A 17,806-nucleotide genomic window follows, 5' to 3' on the forward strand; every position below is an offset into this window, starting at 1 on the left:
ATCTTTCAGGCCTGCTGAAAGTGCTGTAATCCCAGCACTTTGGGAGGCCGTGGCAGGTGGAATGGCTGAGGTCAGGGGTTTGAGACCACCCTGGCTAACATGGTGAAACCCCGTCTCTACTAAAAATACAAAAAAATTAGCTGGGTGTGGTGGTGCACGCCTGTAGTCCCAGCCGCTCGGGAGGCTGAGGCAGGAGAATCCCTTGAACCCAGGAGGTGGAGGTTGCAGTAAGCCAAGATTAATGCCACTGCACTCCAGCCTGGGCGACAGAGCAAGACTCTGCCTCTGAGAAAAAAAAAAAAATTCTTTTTTTTACCTTTTGCTGGCTGTCATTTTCCTTTTCCCATTTTTTTTTTCAGTTGTGGGAATTTAGCCAATTCAGAGGCCTTGTTCCCCATAATTTGAAACTTTCCCTTGGATTTGATCAAGTCAGATAGAGCTGGTCAAACCCAATAGGAAACAGATGGAAACAACAACAGAAACAAACAAGCAACAACAACAACAACAACAACAAAACAGTTACACAAAACAAACAATCTCACAATTTATACAATTAGTGAGCACTTTAAAGTTAAGGAGAAATTAAGACCAGCTGGTTGTTAAGTTTAGCCAAGACAAAACCCCAATTCAGCTACTTACCTAGGAGTGGGGCTCAGGCTAATGACTGCTCTCTACCATCCTATAAACAGGAAAAAACTCTAACTTGCCTTCCCTGTTGGAAGCAAGCTAAAACTCCAGAAAGGAGTTACCTTCACTCCATCATGCAGAAAAACTTGCCTTCCTTGTTGGAAGAAAGCAAAACTCCAGAAAAGGAGCTGTACAGCAAAATAAACTTTAGATCTCGATCACATTTGGGGAGATCAGGGATTCTCCGGAGGGGAAGTTGCCAGGCCTCAGCAAATTGTCCTATTGATCCGAGCCATAAAGGTATCTTAAGCTGCTACGAAGCACCCATAGATTTGTCAAAGTACAGGGGAACCACCACTCAGAATCCCTTCAGGTTTCCAATTTGTGAACCCCAAAGTATCTGAGACAGATCTCAGGAAGTTTATTTTGTCAAGCTTAAGAATGCACCCATGACACAGCCAATGAATGTAAGATGTATATTGGTTTGGTCCAGAAGGGCAGAACAACTTGAAGTGTGGGGGAGGGGGCTTCCACATTATAGGTAGATAAGAGACAATCTGTTGCATTATTTAGAGTCTCTGATTAGCTTTCAACTGAATACACAATTTACATGTGAGAGGAGGGTAAAAGAATAGTCGCTTATGCCTTAGTCTTGCTTAGTGAAACAGTAGGGCAGAGGAAGCAATCACATGCATTTCTCAGGTAAGCAGAGGGATGATTTTGAGTTGTGTCTGTCCTTTGTCCATAAGAAATTTCCTTGTGGGCAAATTGTGAGGAAAGTATATAGTTTTTTGTTTTGTTTTGTCTTTGTAGCTATCTTATCTAAGAATAAAATAGGAGGCGGGTTTGCCTGATACAGTTTCCAGCTCGACTTTTCCCTTTGGCTTAGTGATTTTGGGGTCCCAAGATTTATTTGCCATTCACAAAAGCAAACAAAGTCTTGATATGTAGTTCTCCAACCACAGCTGTGTTTCTTCTGCAAAGACTTGGGAAACTCATTTTTCTGTTGATCTCAACCACTGGGTCGCAATCTGGGAACTGCAGGTTAGATACTAAGCATTAGCATGAAATCCCAAATCATCCACATTCCGTATCAAAGGGCTGAGTCAGTCCTCTGAAGAGCCAGCGGCTTCTAATCAGTAACAGTGACATGTGCAACCTTCCATAACTTGTAGCCATCCATAGCGAAAGCTCTCAGAGCTACCCCCATTCTCCCCAGGAGGTCACCTAGCCTTATATTTTCCTTTTAAGTATGTTTGCTGAAATGTTTGTGAGCCTGTCAGCCTCTGTAGCTCTCATTTTGTAAGTATTTCTCATAGCCAGGTTTCCTCTGAATGCCAGCTCCTAACAGCTGAATGTCAAACTCTAGAAGACAATTTGACAAGGATCACTTCAGCCCTCCCTACATGGATACGCAGACCTTCATAGAGATGGCCTCAGAATAAGTCCAGCAGATCCTAACAGAATAATTAGCCTCAGGCCTTGCTTGGTAACTGAACTCAAGACACTCCATCTGGGCTCAGGATGTATTTCCCAGCTGGATTTCCTTAGGCCTTCAGTTTAGCAGCCCTCCCATTTCATGTTGAAATAACTGGGATCAACATTCCCCAGGCAAGGTAAAGAACTGGAGAGCTCAATGCAATTCTTTATTCCATAAGTGACTTCACCTTGCAACCATCCGCAGTTTTCAGAAAGGAATGTTATCAGTGGGCACACCTAAACCATACCTCCCCTCTCTCGCTACACACCCACTGCATAACCTGCCATCTCTTTAGACACAAAGCATTTCTGCATCTTGGTGAATTTGTGCCCCTTCCACACTGAAGTGCGTGTGAATATACATGTCGTCCCATGTGTACAAGGAAGTCCAACTCCACCACAAGAGTGAAATTCACAATGCCCTGCTTTCACCCCAGGTCACAGGAGCTTCGATCAGGAATGGACCCAAAACACTACACATCTGTCACTGAGTCAGTGCTTCCTGCAGGCTGGCTAAATCCTACAATAATACATTTTTCAGGGAAAAGAGGTTCTCTTGGTAAGAGCCAAAATGCCACAAATTACACCACTGCTTTTGAATGAAAGGGCAGAAACCCATTCCCACCTCCTGAGTATTCCCTTTCACACTTCACTTAATGTGAAGAGGAAACGCAGCTGTCTCCTACAGGCTGAGGGGCACAGATGAGTCTACAACTCCCTCCCCTCCTACTCAGGTAGCTTCGGGTGGGGCTTCTATCTTTTAACATTTATTTAACTCTGGGATTTGGAAGTCACTTATGGTCAATGGGAGCTTATCTTCTCCATCATCTTTTTATGTCAGGTAGCAATTACAAGGAAAACCAAGGAGAGAGGCTGAAATCAGGTGATAGTGCTTTCTTGATGCCAGCATACGTCATCAGTGATGGTGACTAGTTACCTGAATGACAGTGCAGAAAAGGCAGGTTTGCCAAGCTTAAGGGACAGAAAAGAATGGGCTTTTTCAAAATGGGAAATTTTCTATCAAACAGAGAGCACTGGCCTCACAAATAACTCAGTTACGCATTCATGCTAATAAATACCACATTACGATGGACAATGTGCAGGCAGGAGAGAAACTTCTATTCCTTGGCTCCACTGCTCAGCCAACTGGGGTGAGTGAGCTCAAAGGTCTGTACAAGCAGATCTGAGCTTAGTGTAAACGAGGGAGAAGGAGTGTCAGAAGGGAACAGGACAATTTCACAGAAAATCATACCAGTGCTATGAAACAGCCTATCCTCGGCTTGCAAAGATAATGTTATTGATGGGCCCCTATTACGATAAACACGTGCAGGTAATGGGGACACAAAGAAAAGGGGAAAAGAGAGGATGGGAGCCCACACTTATTGATAAACTACTTGTGACTAGAACTCCATGTTCTAATTGTCTATTTGTGAGCCTGTTTCCCTATTAGATTGTGAAATCAGAGAGGAAGCTTACTAGACATCCTGTATCTCCATTTCATGGGACGATAATGCCACTTATTCAGTTGTCAGAGTCTGATACATAGTAAGCACTGCATAAATGTTAGATATTCTCACCATGATTATAATTATTATCATTGTATCCCACACCCCCTAATACAGAGCCTAGCACTGGGCATTCATGAGAAGCCTGGTAAATTTTTTCTATTACAGCAAACATTTATTGAACACTTTTTACAATCCAGCCACCAGAAAAAAGTGGACTTTGAGCCAAATGCTTTTTCAAGTTTATGTGACTTAAGTAAATTTTTAATAAATAAGCTAGTTTTAAAAGTATTCATGAAATGTAATTAGAAATGGCTTCAGAATTGTCAACATAAATTATCATTTAGATTCATTGGTAAAGTGGCTTAATATTTATCTCTGCTAGATGTAAAAATGTGGCATGAGGGCTATAAAGTTACGAATGTAGCACAAAAGAAAATTATGTTTTTTTATGTAAACTTTGATAAATAAGGAATTCAATATTGTTCAGTTAATGAAAACAGCTAAATCCTGAGTTATTGGCAAAAACAAACAAACAAAAATTTGTCTAATGTTAAGGTTCTTAGGAAAACCTGAACTCCACAGGTTATAAAATGGTTAACATTTTTAATGATAACTATCACAGTTTTAATAAGTAATCTGGTTGAAAAAACAATTAATTAGATAAATGTAGTGGAATAAATGCCTATAAATAAACTTATCATATAATTTGAAATCTAAAGTTACATAATACATATTCATTGAATGTCTGGGTCATTTCCAATTTTTAAATAAATTATAGAAAAATGTTTTTCTGAAAAAGAAATGTGTTCTTATTTAAAGGAAAATAATATTTGTCTAATTCAAAGTTTATTTAAAAGTTATTTATAAAACAAGGTAATGGTAACCAGTATATAAAAGCATTGTAAAGAAAGTTATAAATATAAAAAGGTATTTTTGGCAAGAAAGGTTAAAAAGGAAAATAATTTTATATGAGAAAGAATCTTGTATGGTAAATTTTTGTCCTAGAATAAAATGACTGGTTAAGAAAGAGGGATATTCAGGACAAACCAGAAAGTCCACGTATGCCATGAATGGTCTGTGTAAGTCATAACAAGGTTTGTAAAAGTAAAGTTTTATGGGGGAAGAAAAACTTTATATGATCAAGTTGTCTGTAATGAAAGAGAAATTATTTATAATGGTCTTTCTAGAGATTGTGTTTTGATATTTTAAAAAAACACTTATGCACTAAAGAATTGGGTAGTACAATGAAACTTTTTTTAAGATATTGATTTACCCTTAACAAAATTACAAGACATTTTAATTTTTTTAACCCAAAGTTTAACTTTTATTGTATCTTACTGTTTCAGCTTCCTCTCCCCTTTTAAAAGCCCCGAAATAGTAAATATCTCCTTCAACTCACTTTTGGCTCCCGTAAGTTTTATTCCTCGGGTGCTGTTTGTTTGTTGTGGCCTTACACTAAAAATGTTTTATCCTAAAGGCCTAAAGGAAATGTCTTCCCCAGCATAACATTCTGTGCTCTTGGCTTTAGATGGTTCTGTGAATCTAGAAATTTTTACTTGTTACCTAAGAAACACTCTTCCTATGTCTAATTGAAGTACGCTTTTTATTAGTTTGACTTTCAGGTTATTGATAATAAATGGATACCCCACAGGGAATAGCAGTGGCACTGCAGAAGATCTTTTCTTTTGCCTTTTGGTAACTGGCCTAACAAACACATTTTATATTTTATTGAAATAATTCCTTTGCCATTGTTATTAAGTTTTGGTTTGCTTAGAAAAAACTGAGATTAAATTTTTTTTTTAATTAAAGTTATCACATCTGTGTAACTTTCTGTATTTTGCTTTTAAAGTCCTTGTGTCATTAAGTTATAGAGCTTTGACTTCTGGGGCTAAATAGGACACCAAGTCCTCTTCAGTCTTAAACCCTGACAGCAGTTAAAAACCTTATCTTCAGATCCGGTAGAAGATGCCAACCAAAATAAACTGTGTTTGTGAGACACAGGGCCAGAAATTAAAACTATCCAACTCCTCAAGACCCAGAGACTATTGTGGAAGAGGTGGGCATGAGATTGTAAGGGCCAATGTTGAGAGATAAAATTAGTTCAGTTTCTCTATAAATTAACCATTAATACCAAACGCACACTGATGCAAGACCAGCATATGAGCCTCTGTGTCAGATGAACACAATTTTTTTGGAGCATTAACTCACTCCTTAATAAAAGGTTATAAAGATTATAAAAAGATTTATGGAAATTATATCTTATGTTCAAGATAATTAAAATTTAATAAATTTACTTACAGAATTTTAAAAGACACATTTAATTGGCCTCATGCTGTCTTTATTAGGGCTTGTTGTTTGGGAAGTTAAATTGCTCTCAAAGAATAAAGGTTTATGCTTTTTTTTTTGGAAATCGTTGAGTTATCATTTTGGCTAAATGATTGACTTATTTTATAACAACTTGTGATCCTGTTTTGTGATATGAAGTGTTTTAAACTTTTTATATTAGACACACTTTCTGAAATCAAATTTTAACTTCAGTCCTCATTAATCTTTTGATATTTGGTCCCTTGAAGTCCAAAAAAGACATATTCAGCTTATTTGATGTAATAAAATCATACAGGAAGTAGTGTCAAATATGAAATGGGGTTTAACCTTCTTTGGATTATATTTATATAAATGTGTTATTAGTATGTGTTCCAGAATTGTATGAGATTCCTGTGAGCCTAATATATCTTAGTAAATGTTATCAGTAGTAATGATGATTCTGATATAAAATTGTATGCCATAGAAGTAACCCAATTTCCTTGTCATTTGCATCTTTAACCATAACTTTTGTCATCTAGTTGTTTCACTTTTATTCTTTTCAAAAGGTGTTTTTTATAATAAACTATAGGACTCTGACAGTTGTTCTTGAATGCAGGTTTCTGATAACTTTGGAGACTGTGACACTAGAATAGAGGAAAAACTTGCAAGACTCCCATAGAAAGCTAATGTGTTCATAAACATCGAGCAGAACATGACTTAATTACGTAGACTAATGAAAGACTGAAATAATCTTTTTTATGACTTTGTTTGAAATGTTGCTAATTCTTTTGTTTCTGCATCTAGAAAACCCTTTTTCTTTGAGCTGTTTACAGCTTTTAATAATTGGGGCAGCTACACTCCTGTGAGCAAAATCTGAAGCGTATATCTCTCTACCTGATTTCTACAGAATTTGAAAACTATTTGCAAGTATATTTAATTTATAGCAGTATAGTTATTTGCATAAGTTCAATAAGAATCTTCTTCTTTGTAATAGAACACAATTGGAGACACTGGTTATTTTACCAAGGCTTTCATTGGAATGGCATACTTTTAGATAGAACCAGATTGCTTTAAGGAATTGAGGTTGACTTGTAGAGCCAAATAAAACCCTTTGGGAAAGCTGGCCTTATACCATGTCTACACAGTCCCTGTACAGGTTCCTGACCTGCAGTAAGTAAAGAATGTCACTTTCTGACAGGCCCAGGAGCCCTAAGTTTTCTTGGGCCCTTGAGGTGAGGAATTCACCCAATTAGTACAGGTATTTGCAGGCACAGGCTGAGCTCAAAGCATTGAAGTCTAATCTGAGTTTCCTTGTGGAATAAAGTTGCAGTAAAGCCAATTAAAAAGAAAAGAGCCTATATGGCAAATAATTTTTTTTTGCTGACTTTATGCAAATACTCAGGCCAAGTATAGTAAGACCAACAGTTATTTTATGCATAAATTTGTCTTGTGATTTGTCTTTAGTGAAAATGGGGACTGGAGAGAGAAAAATTATGTTTCAAAATAAACTAGACTACACCTGTTATTAGATTCTAATCTTGTCTAATGTTTTTCAATGTTTATTATTTTCTATAGTTTGTACTGAATTCTAAAGTTTTTCCTGGCTACACGTCTCCAAAGTAATGTTTTTAATTGATTTTTTTCTTTCTTTCCTGTCCTATTTTCCCTCCATTTTTTTCTTGATTTAAAATCCCTAAAAATGAAGCTGTGCTTTCTTAAAGCCCTGCAAACTGAAGCTAGACAACTACAGAAGAAAATAACAGCAACTTATTTACATATATAAACCACTTTCATACCTGCCTATTGATGTGTGGACTTCAGATAATATGGCCTATATCAATTTTCCAGGATTGTTCTTCATCTTTTTTGTTTGTTTTTTTCTCTTCCTCCTCCTATTTTCTCTTCATAGGATATGAGATTTCACAACCTACTAAAATGATCTTTCCTAATAACCTGACACCTACCTTTCTAGGAGTAAACTGTCCTAGCCATGAGAGATCAGACAAAACCTGAGACCAGAGGCTCACTCATTTTCTTATAAAATGCTTTTTCGGAAAGATGTGAAAGCAAAATAAATCTCAGAACCCCGAAATCAGTAAGCCAAAGGGAAAAGTCCAGCTGGGAACTGCATCAGGCAAACCTGCCTCACATTTTATTCTTAAATAAGATAGCTACAAAAATAAAAAAAAGCCACATATCTGCCTCACAATTTCCCCACAAGGAAATTCCTTGTGGACATAGGACAGACACAACGCAAAGTCATCCCTCTGCTCACCTGAGACAAATGCATATGTGATTAGTTCCTCTGCCCTATTGTTTTACTAAGCCAGACTAAGGTGTAAGTGACTATTCTTTTACCCTCCTCTCACATGTAAATTGTGTATTCAGTGAAAAGCTAATCAGAGACTCAAAATAATGCAACCAATTGTCTCTTTATCTACCTATGACCTAGAAGCCCCTTACCCCACTTGGAGTTGTCCAGCCTTTCCAGACCAAACCAATGTTCATCTTACATACTGATTGACGTCTCGTGTCTCTTATGTCTCCCTAACGTGTATGTAACCAAGCTGTACCCAGACCACCTTGGGCAGATGTGGTCATGACCTCCTGAGGCTGTGTCATGGGCACATTCTTAACCTTGCAAAATAAACTTTCTAAATTGATTGAGATCTGTCTCAGATACTTTTTGGTTCATACCCTTTATATTTCTAAATGTTGTTAGGAGCCCTTGGCTTAGGTTGAAAGAAAATACAGTGATTCTTAGGAAACAGGTTAACTGAATAGTTAGGATGGACTTGTTAGGAATGGGGACGGGGATGGAAATTCATGATCTCAAAGATAGGAGCTAATACTAGGTATTTGAGCCATGAAGGGACACCCTTATGTGTTCTTTTTGACATGGCTAAAGTTAGACTCTTGAGCTCTAGACCTCCCTTACCTCAGCAAAACAAATCAGTTTCTCCCCAAGACTTCCCACTTCATTAAATGGTGCCCCTATCAATTTGTGTAGAGCCCAAAATCTAGGAGTAATTTTTTAATTTTCCCGACTTCCCTTCTCCCCATCCATGATATATACAAAATGAATCCCAATTTCTGAGTGTTTCTCTTCTGCCACTACTCTGAGCTCTCCTCAGTTCTCACCTAGACCACACCTGGGCCTCATTGGACTCCACACGAGTGTTCCTGCCACCATGCACTGCATTCTGTGCACACTACAGGAGAGGCAGCTCCTCCCCTGGCCTCTGTACACTCCAAGGCAAAGTCTGGCTGTGGCACTTGCCCATCACTCTAGTCTTATCTTGCACTGCTACTTGCTGGCAGTGCTTCATACTACTTGCTTGTGCCAGTGCTAATTCCTGCCTCAGGCCCTGTGCGCTAGCTTAGCATCTCCAACCTTCTTGGCACCAGGGATCCGTTTTGTGGAAGACAATTTTTCCGCAGACAATCGCGGGGTTGGAATAGTTTTAGGATGATTCAAACGCATCACATTTATTGTGCGCTTTGTTTCTATTATTATTACATTGTAATATATAATGAAATAATTATGCAACTCACCATAATGTAGAATCAGTAGGAGCCCTGAGCTTGTTTTCTTGCAACTAGATCGTCCCATCTGGGGTTGATGGGAAACAGTGACAGGTTATCAGGCATTAGATTATCATAAGGAACAACCTAGATCCCCTGCATGCACAATTCACAATAGGGTTCAAGCTCCTATGAGAATCTAATGCCACTGCTGATCTGACAGAAGGTAGAGCTTAGGCAGTAATGTGAACCATTGGGAATGGCTGTAAATATAGATGAAACTTTGCTCACTTACCTACTGCTGTGTGGCCCAGTCCCTAATAGGCCACAGATGTGTACTGGTCCATGGCCCAGTGGTTGGGGACCACTGTGCTAGCTGACACCTCCTACCTGGAATACTCCTTTCCCCGACTTCTTCACCCGCTCTGTCCAAACCACTGGTTCTTGTCTGTCAGTGTGACTTCAGCTCAAACCACCCCTCTCAGAGACTCCTTCTCTGCTCTCTCAGTAGGAAGTAGCCATGGGGTCATTCCCTGTCACATGGGGTCATTCCCTGTCACATCACTCCACCTTATTCTTTGGAGAGTACTTGTTATGTTTTGATACTTGACTTTATTGTTGGGTGGCTTGCCTTTCTCTCTCCCTACCATGTAAACATCTGAGAGCAGGGACCTGGTCTGTCTTGTTCGCTGTTTCCCCAATAGCCGGAATGGTGCCAATTGAGATGGGAGCACAGTGAATACCTCCCACTGGGAAGTGCATTGATGGCCTCTGACCGTGGAAGCCATCAACAGTGCCAGTATTGTTGGGGCTTCCTTCCTGCTCCCACCATTTCCCCGGGCTCTAACTGCTGCCTTCCATTGCCTTGCAGCCGCCCATGCCAACTTCCGTTCCCGTCAACCATGCAGCAGCACAGCCCCATGTCCTCCCAGACCTCTTCCGCCAGCGGGCCACTGCACTCTGTCTCCCTGCCACTTCCACTCCCGATGGCCCTGGGTGCTCCACAGCCCCCGCCTGCCGCCTCCCCCAGCCAGCAGCTTGGTCCAGATGCCTTTGCGATTGTGGAGCGAGCCCAGCAAATGGTGGAGATATTAACAGAGGAGAACCGGGTGCTTCACCAGGAACTTCAGGGTTACTACGACAATGCCGACAAGCTCCACAAGGTGCGTGACTTCCCTGGGGAATGGGAGGGAGACAAATTCTTTACCTGGTCATGGGGAGTTGATGCACTGACTGACTTGCCAACATTGCACTAGACCCCTTTTTATACTAGGCCCTGTGCAAGGCTTTAGGGAGATGAAAATAAATATGACCCAGTTCCTGCGTTGGAGGAGCTTACATTCCAAAAAGGGGAGAGAGTTGCATATGCTAACACCTTCAGTAAGAGTGTGAAGGGTCTACTGTAGGAACAGCAGAGGTGGCTCTTGACCAGAGACTCAGAGGCTAAGTAGGATTACCCCACCTGGACAAATGTAGAAGAGGGAACACGGAGAGTAAATAACACGGAGGAGGCCATGCGCGGTGGTCCATGCCTATAATCCCACCACTTTGTGAGGCTGAGGCAGGTGGATCGCTTGAGCCCGGGAGTTTGAGACCAGCCTGGGCAACATGCCAAGACCCTGTCTCTACAAAAATTAGCCAGTCATGGTGGCCCATGCCTTGTAGTCCCAGCTACTCAGGAGGATCACATGAGCTTGGGAGGCATAGGTTGTAGTGAGTCAAGATCGCTCCACTGCACTCCAGCCTGGGTGACAGAGTGAGACCCTGTCTCAAAAATAAAAAATAAATAAAACCACAGAGAAATGAAGTGAGAGATACCAAATTTTCCTTTAAATTTAGGAATCTCAGACAGGAACCTTGTGTTGTCATGTTCATTTCATTAGCCGGTCTCTGCAAAAAGCAGCCTTGCCTCAACATGAGACGGTCAAGAGTACGAGTTATTGTGTGCTTTCTGCATGTTTGTGACTTATCAGATGGGGAGATGCTTAGTAATTCCAGCCTGTGTAGTTACTGTTGGAATATTTAAATGTATGGCAGCCATTATTCTTACAGATTTATGCTGAGAGCCAAAGTAAATAGGGGAACGTCCAGCAAGAACGAGCTGTTGCTGGGCAGTGATTTCATTATGCCCCTCAGGTCAGCATCTGATGTGCTACAGGTAGGATGCAAGGGGGTTGGGCAAAGGTAATAGGATGTTTTAGGGCAGGACAGCCATAGAGCACTTGAGTTTCCTTTCTGGGGGTGAGGAGGCATGTGTAGTAGTAGCAATCCTCTAAGAGTAAGTGCGGGCTCTTCCCTTGGCAATAAAGGGCTTCTGTAAAGTTAAAGCGTAGGAGTATAAACCCCCTCTGACTACAAGAATGTTGTCACTTTGGCTCTATGTGACAATGCTCCGGCTGGCCGATTTAGTGTTAGTGTTCATGAGTTAGTGCTGATTTCACAGGTCAAGCTGGTCATTTTGCTGGTCAAGGGTTTTAGAGTAGTAGGCTCTAGTAGTGGATTTGATGGTGCATGTGTTTACAGACAATTTGTCCCAGCACGTTTGTGCAGAGCTTCCACTGAAAAGGTCTGGAGCTCCCTGGAGTCAAGACCAGACTTGGCTGAGGGAGCTCTGGCTGCCTTTATTGGAGGGGAAAAATGAGAGCCAGAAACAGACAGGGGCCGCCTAAAGATTGTGGCCTCACTCCTACCCCCTCTTACACCCTTAGAAGTTGGGAAATAGGCGTGTTGTCTCACAGCCCTCAGCCTATAAGACGCTGCACAGGCCCAAGCTTGCCTCTGACATTTTTGGGCAGCTTCTTTTAGGTATGGTCTGAAAATTGGGAAGTGCAGACTCAGCACTTCTTGGGAAACAAGGACCTCTTTCTTCTCTCCTAATGAAGCGTCAAGGCAGACATGTCCAGAAGCTATACAGACCCACTTGAAGGCAGAGTTTGGTGCTGGGGTTTTTCCCAAGGCTGTTTCTGAAGAGTTACACAAATGGTGCAGAAATTGGAGGCCTTGTTATTTTTCATTGCCTTTTTATTAACATGTACTTTTTTTTTTTTTAAGATGGAGTCTCACTCTGTTGCCAGGTTGGAGTGCAGTGGCGCAATCTCAGCTCACTGCAATCTCCGCTTCCCAGGTTCAAGCGATTCTCCTGCCTCAGCCTCCTGAGGAGCTGAGACTACAGTTGCGCACCACCACACCTGGCTAATTTTTTTTTTTGTATTTTAGTAGAGACGGGGTTTCACCATGTTGGCCAGGATGGTTTTGATCTCCTGACCTCGTGATCCGCCCACCTCGGCCTCCCAAAGTGCTAGGGTTAAACATGTACTTTTTATTGACCTATAACATACATCTCTTTCTTGATTTTGATGCACATTTCCATTTTGAAAACTAAAGTGGCTTAATCTCCCAGTGTCTCAGTATTCCTGCACAGAGGATGGTTCTTAAAACTTGTGGCCTAAAGGATTTTGATGACTTCTGGAAGAGGAGACAAATCAAAAGCTGTGTCCCTTCTTGAACCCAAAACTTTTTCAGTCCCTTGAATGTTATAAATTGTTCTACAAGTACAGTAAGTCCTCACTTAATATCATCAATAGGTTCTTGGAAGCTACAATTTTAAGCAAAGCCAGTTTTTTCCTCATCAACATCACAATGAAATGATGTTATTTGGGGGCCTGCTATGTGTCATTTTACTTAAAGTTGCAGTTTCCAAGAACCTGTCAGTGACGTTACGTGAGGACTTACTGTACTACATTAATCTGTCATATGTAAAACCAGAATTATTGATTCAAAACCTCAGATTTTGATGGATACTTGCATACTCATCACAAATTGGAGAACTGTTCTCAACAACTAGGACCAAGAGACACAAGAGTTGCATGAACTTCGTGACATAACATTTTGTGCCTTGCGTTCCTAAGGTCACCCTAGTCCCAGATCTTCCCTCATCCCCAGCCTTGCCACTCAGTGTAGCTGCCTGAGCCTTAGGTCTGGGGAGAGGGTGGTCAGATGAGGTGACAACTTTGCTTCTCAGGGATGATAGCTGCCAGTTCTTCTGGCATGGATGTGACCCCTGTTTTGCTGTACAATCTTGTAGGATATGACCCCGCTATGCCCACAGTTTCATCCCATCTGAGTTCCTCGCAGCATTGGGAACGTTTTGGCCCTTGCAGAGATGCATTGTAAGGGCAGAACTAAAAATAGATGAATTTTTAATTGCAGAATTTAGCCTATGCATACTGTGCCAGGAACACAGCAGAAGAGAACGATTAAATTCAGAGACTATAAAATCCCAGCCTAGTTATGAAGACCCTGTTTCCAAAGAGGCTCAAGGTAGTGATTATCACTGTTAATGTTGGAATGATGGTTGAGGACCCCCAGAAAGAGATGTTGTTTTCAGTCTTTCCTTTTGATTATGTTTTTTGCATCTTTTTCCTCCCGGTTTCCCTGAAACTTAATTAACGATGGAGTTTCTACCAGGGCCAGACTGTGGGCTGTTGAGTGGGTTGGCCTTGAAAGCCATCAGGGAATAGACGGGCACTTGATGGGAGAGGGCCAAGTATTAACAGTTACCCCAGGCTTGCTTTAGTGAAGACCCTCTTTTGTGAGTGAAACAAAGGTGGCTTTGATTGGGCAGTCTGTGGCTTGCACAGCAGGCCTTTCTTTGGTCCTGTGGATCCCTGAGTGTTGCACGTGAAGGTGCTCAGGGGAAAAAACCAGTATCTGGAGCTTGAAATGGCTGAGATTTTCTCAGGGCCTTCTCTGTCCATTTGCTTATTACAACAGTGCCAGTGGAAGTCATGCAGGGCTTTCTGCTCTGCTTGTAGTTCTGTCTCTGGGACATTGAGTGTATTTCTGTGATTGCAGGGATTCTTACGACCTGGCCTAAGAGCTCCCTGACACCTAGGCCAAAAAGGAGAATGAGAGCTGGGAAGGTAAACTGGGATTCCCCTCCTGCACTGTACTCAGAGTCTGAGCTGGTCTGGATAGTTTTTGGATCAAACCAGCCTGTCTAACCCTCCCTGTATCTTTAACAAATATCAGAGGGTGCTTAAGATGTTCTGAACATGGAGTAATAGAAAGAAGAAGGTGTGGTTTTACTCTGAAGCAGTGTACAGTCAGAAATAAAAAGCTTTAGTTTTAAAATTCTTAAAATGAGTCTACTTCAACTTCCCATTCCTTAGTAATCCTTGCGTCATTCTCTGAAAGGAGGTATTCATCTTTTACTTGAATGCTTCCAGAGAAGAGAAGCTCACTAATGGGTATACTACACTTCTGGAAAATGTAGTTAGGAAATGTTTCTTTATGTTAAGTCAAAATCTACATCTTGGCCAGGTGTGGTGGCTCACCCCTGTAATCCCAGCACTTTGGGAGTCCAAGGCAGGTGGATCACTTGAGATCAGGAGTTCGAGACCAGCCTGGCTAACATGGTGAAACCCCATGTCTACTAAAAAAAAAAAAAAAAAATACAAAAATTACCCAACCATGGTGATGCACCCCTGTAATTCCAGCTGCCCTGGAGGCTGAGGCATGAGAATCACTTGAATCCAGGAGGTGGAGTTTGCAGTGAGCCAAGATTGTGTCACTGCACTCCAGCCTAGGTGATGGAATGAGACTGTCAAAAAAACAAAAACAAAAAAACCCTGCATCTATTTAACTTCCTACATTTACTCATAACTCTGTCCTCTGTAATCATACTTTTTTATTCCCTTTTGTGTTGTTATAACCGAATATCTGAGACTGGGTAATTTATAAAGAGAAGTGATTTATTTAGCTCGTGATTCTGCAGGCTGGGAAGTTTAAGAAGCATGACGCTGGTATCTTCTTGGCTTCCAGCGAGGGCTTTTATGCTGTGTCACAACATGGCAGAAGGTCAAAGGGGAAGCGGACATGTATAAAGAGGCAAAACGTGAAGAGCACGTCCTTCTTCATAACAACTTGCTGTCATGGGAACTAATCTATTCCTGCAAAATCCAGTCTAGTCTCACTACTGCGAGAAAGGCACCAAGCCATTCACAAGGGACCCGCCCCCATGACCCAAACACTTCCCACTAGGCCCCACCTCCCAATGTCACCACACTGGGAATCAAATTTCAACATGAGTTTTGGTGGGGACAAACCATATCCATAGCATGCACTGAAGGGGATTAGTCTTTCTCTACCATTACAGCTATCAGTTCTCATAGGAATTACCTTGTTCTGAACGAAGATCCTTGTTTTTTTTTCTAGGTCCCTTCTAAGCAGATAACCTTATGTCAGGTCTTGATTGTTTTAGGATTTGAGATAGTAAACTATATCATGGTAGGGATCCTGAAGTTTCCTTTGACAGTATGCAGAGGGAAGTTCTTTGAGTAAAAGGAAAGAATGCATGATTCAGTGTCCAAGTCTGTCTTTAGAAGTTATACATTTAAAGATTAATTAATCAGTCAGTATTTTGTCATGGGCAAGGCATAGTTCTAGGACAGTAAGAGCTATTCTACCCTCAAGGAGTTAGTAGTCGAATCAGAGCCGCACAGTGCAGATGCAGATTAGAATTCCAATGAGGGAAATACAACAGATAAAAAATACTATAAAATCAGACCAAGGGAAGGGTCCCTGTGGGTGTAGCTAAGGAAGCCTCGCTAGTTGTCCTAGACTGGAAGCCTGAACACCACTCTCATGGTGGATGCCTCAAAGTGTGTGGTACTCTCAGCTTCCCTGGTGACTTGATGATGCCCTTTGGTCTTGATGGGGACTGTTCCTGTGACATGCCCAGCTGTCTGAAAACAAAGGCCACCTTTTATAGATAAAATCAGCAAAGAAGTGTTAGTGTGTCTGGGAGCCATCTCTTTTGTGAATAAAATTTAAAGACAGGATCATAATTCATGGTAAGGCTATGAACAGGATTTAGGACATACCGTCCTCTGTGCTGCTGCATTACCAGCGGTTCATGATATCTGTGGACGAATCAGAAAGGCCTTGTTGAAATGAGGGGACCACAGAAGAACCAACTCTGGTATAAGGAGGCCTTTGGGAACATAAGGTGGTACCAAAAGGAACCTTGGTTATCTCAGCTCGGCTCCAGTTGGCTGCCGCTAAGCAGAAGCCCCCGTGCTCTCCAGCCTGTTCATCAGCCTCTTCTCAGCCGTATCCTGGCTCCTCTGTAACCTCTCAGGGTGCTGACCACAGTATCTCTCATTCCTTTAAGTTTTTGGCTTCTAGGCTCCTACGGCTCCACTGGCTTCAGTTTTTCCCTGGTGCCCTGCCCCTCCTTTGGCGTGAATGCTTTTTTGGCCTTCTAATCTTCTGTTTACCTCCCTGAGTGGTCTCGGCTTTCTGATGTCATCTGTCATCTGTACGTTGAGGACACCCAGCCACTCTCCTGGCTTTTAGACTTGTATGTTCACCTGCTAACTGGAAATCTTCGCCAATATGTGCAGCAGGTTCCTCAAACATGGTATCTCCAAACCCAGACTGGTTTTCTTTCTTTATTGAGCTTGTTTCTCTTAGAATCATTTATCTTGGTTAAGTCTCCTTACCCCATCTTCTAAGCTGTGAATGTTTATGTTGTATTTGCTTTCTTTCTTCCTTACTGTCTGCACCCAGTCACCAAAACCTGTTGATTCTACTCATTAGTGTCTTTGGAATTTGCCCTTTTAGTGTCATAGTTCAGGCCCTTGTCATCTGTCATTGAGCTGTTTACATTAGCTTTTTACCTGGATATCTCTTCTACCTCCTCTCCCATAACCCCCCACCCTCCAACCCCATCTGTTAGTTTTGTCTCTATAAAAACTTGGATGAGATCAGAGTTATAATCTTCCTTCCCCAGTATATCTCACCCCCACTAAGCCTCCCCTGCCCATAATTTAAAGTCCTTCCTTCTGGCCCTACCTCCTGCCACTTCTACCTTGCCCTCATTCCTGGACTACCATTTTTTTGTAATATTTACAGGCCAACTTAAGACTCCTAGCTCCTAAAGGCCAGGAATTGCTGTCCTTATTTCTGTATCGTTGGCATCTGGAAAAACACCTGACATGTAAGCAAACAATGAATATCTGTTCAGATATTTATTATTTATAGGAGTCTTGGCAGGACTTTCTGATCTGGGCAGTTGGGGCTCAGAAAAGAGGGTCCCTGGCTCCTGATGCCATTGCTGTCTTATGGAAGGACTGAAAACATGGCTGTGATCTGGGACCCAGTGAAGGGCACTAGTGCTTTCAACCCCATCAGCTTTGCCTTTGATTCTGACCTTAGCAGCATCTCATCAAGCATCCATCCATGTTTGCAGGCACCCTCACCTGGTCTTTACCCTTTCTCTTGCATTTATGTTACATAACAATACAATGGGATTTATTGATATCTACATCAAAATCACACTATTACATCAAATTCCTGTT

The 17,806-nt window shown here is 41.6% G+C and overlaps 1 protein-coding gene across 17 annotated transcripts in view; it reads left to right on the plus strand.

Moving 5' to 3' along the window:
* Positions 1-17,806, plus strand: part of AMOTL1 (angiomotin like 1) — a 169,480-nt gene that overhangs the window by 103,782 nt on the left and 47,892 nt on the right. For all 17 annotated transcript variants that reach the window (XM_016921835.4, XM_009424007.5, XM_016921834.4 and 14 more), the window contains one exon: positions 10,315-10,606. In XM_016921835.4, the coding sequence (XP_016777324.2) occupies positions 10,315-10,606 (292 nt within the window). The remainder of the gene's footprint in view (positions 1-10,314; positions 10,607-17,806) is intronic.

The sequence above is a fragment of the Pan troglodytes genome, chromosome 9, assembly GCF_028858775.2.
Source record: "Pan troglodytes isolate AG18354 chromosome 9, NHGRI_mPanTro3-v2.0_pri, whole genome shotgun sequence".
NCBI classification, from domain to species: domain Eukaryota; kingdom Metazoa; phylum Chordata; class Mammalia; order Primates; family Hominidae; genus Pan; species Pan troglodytes.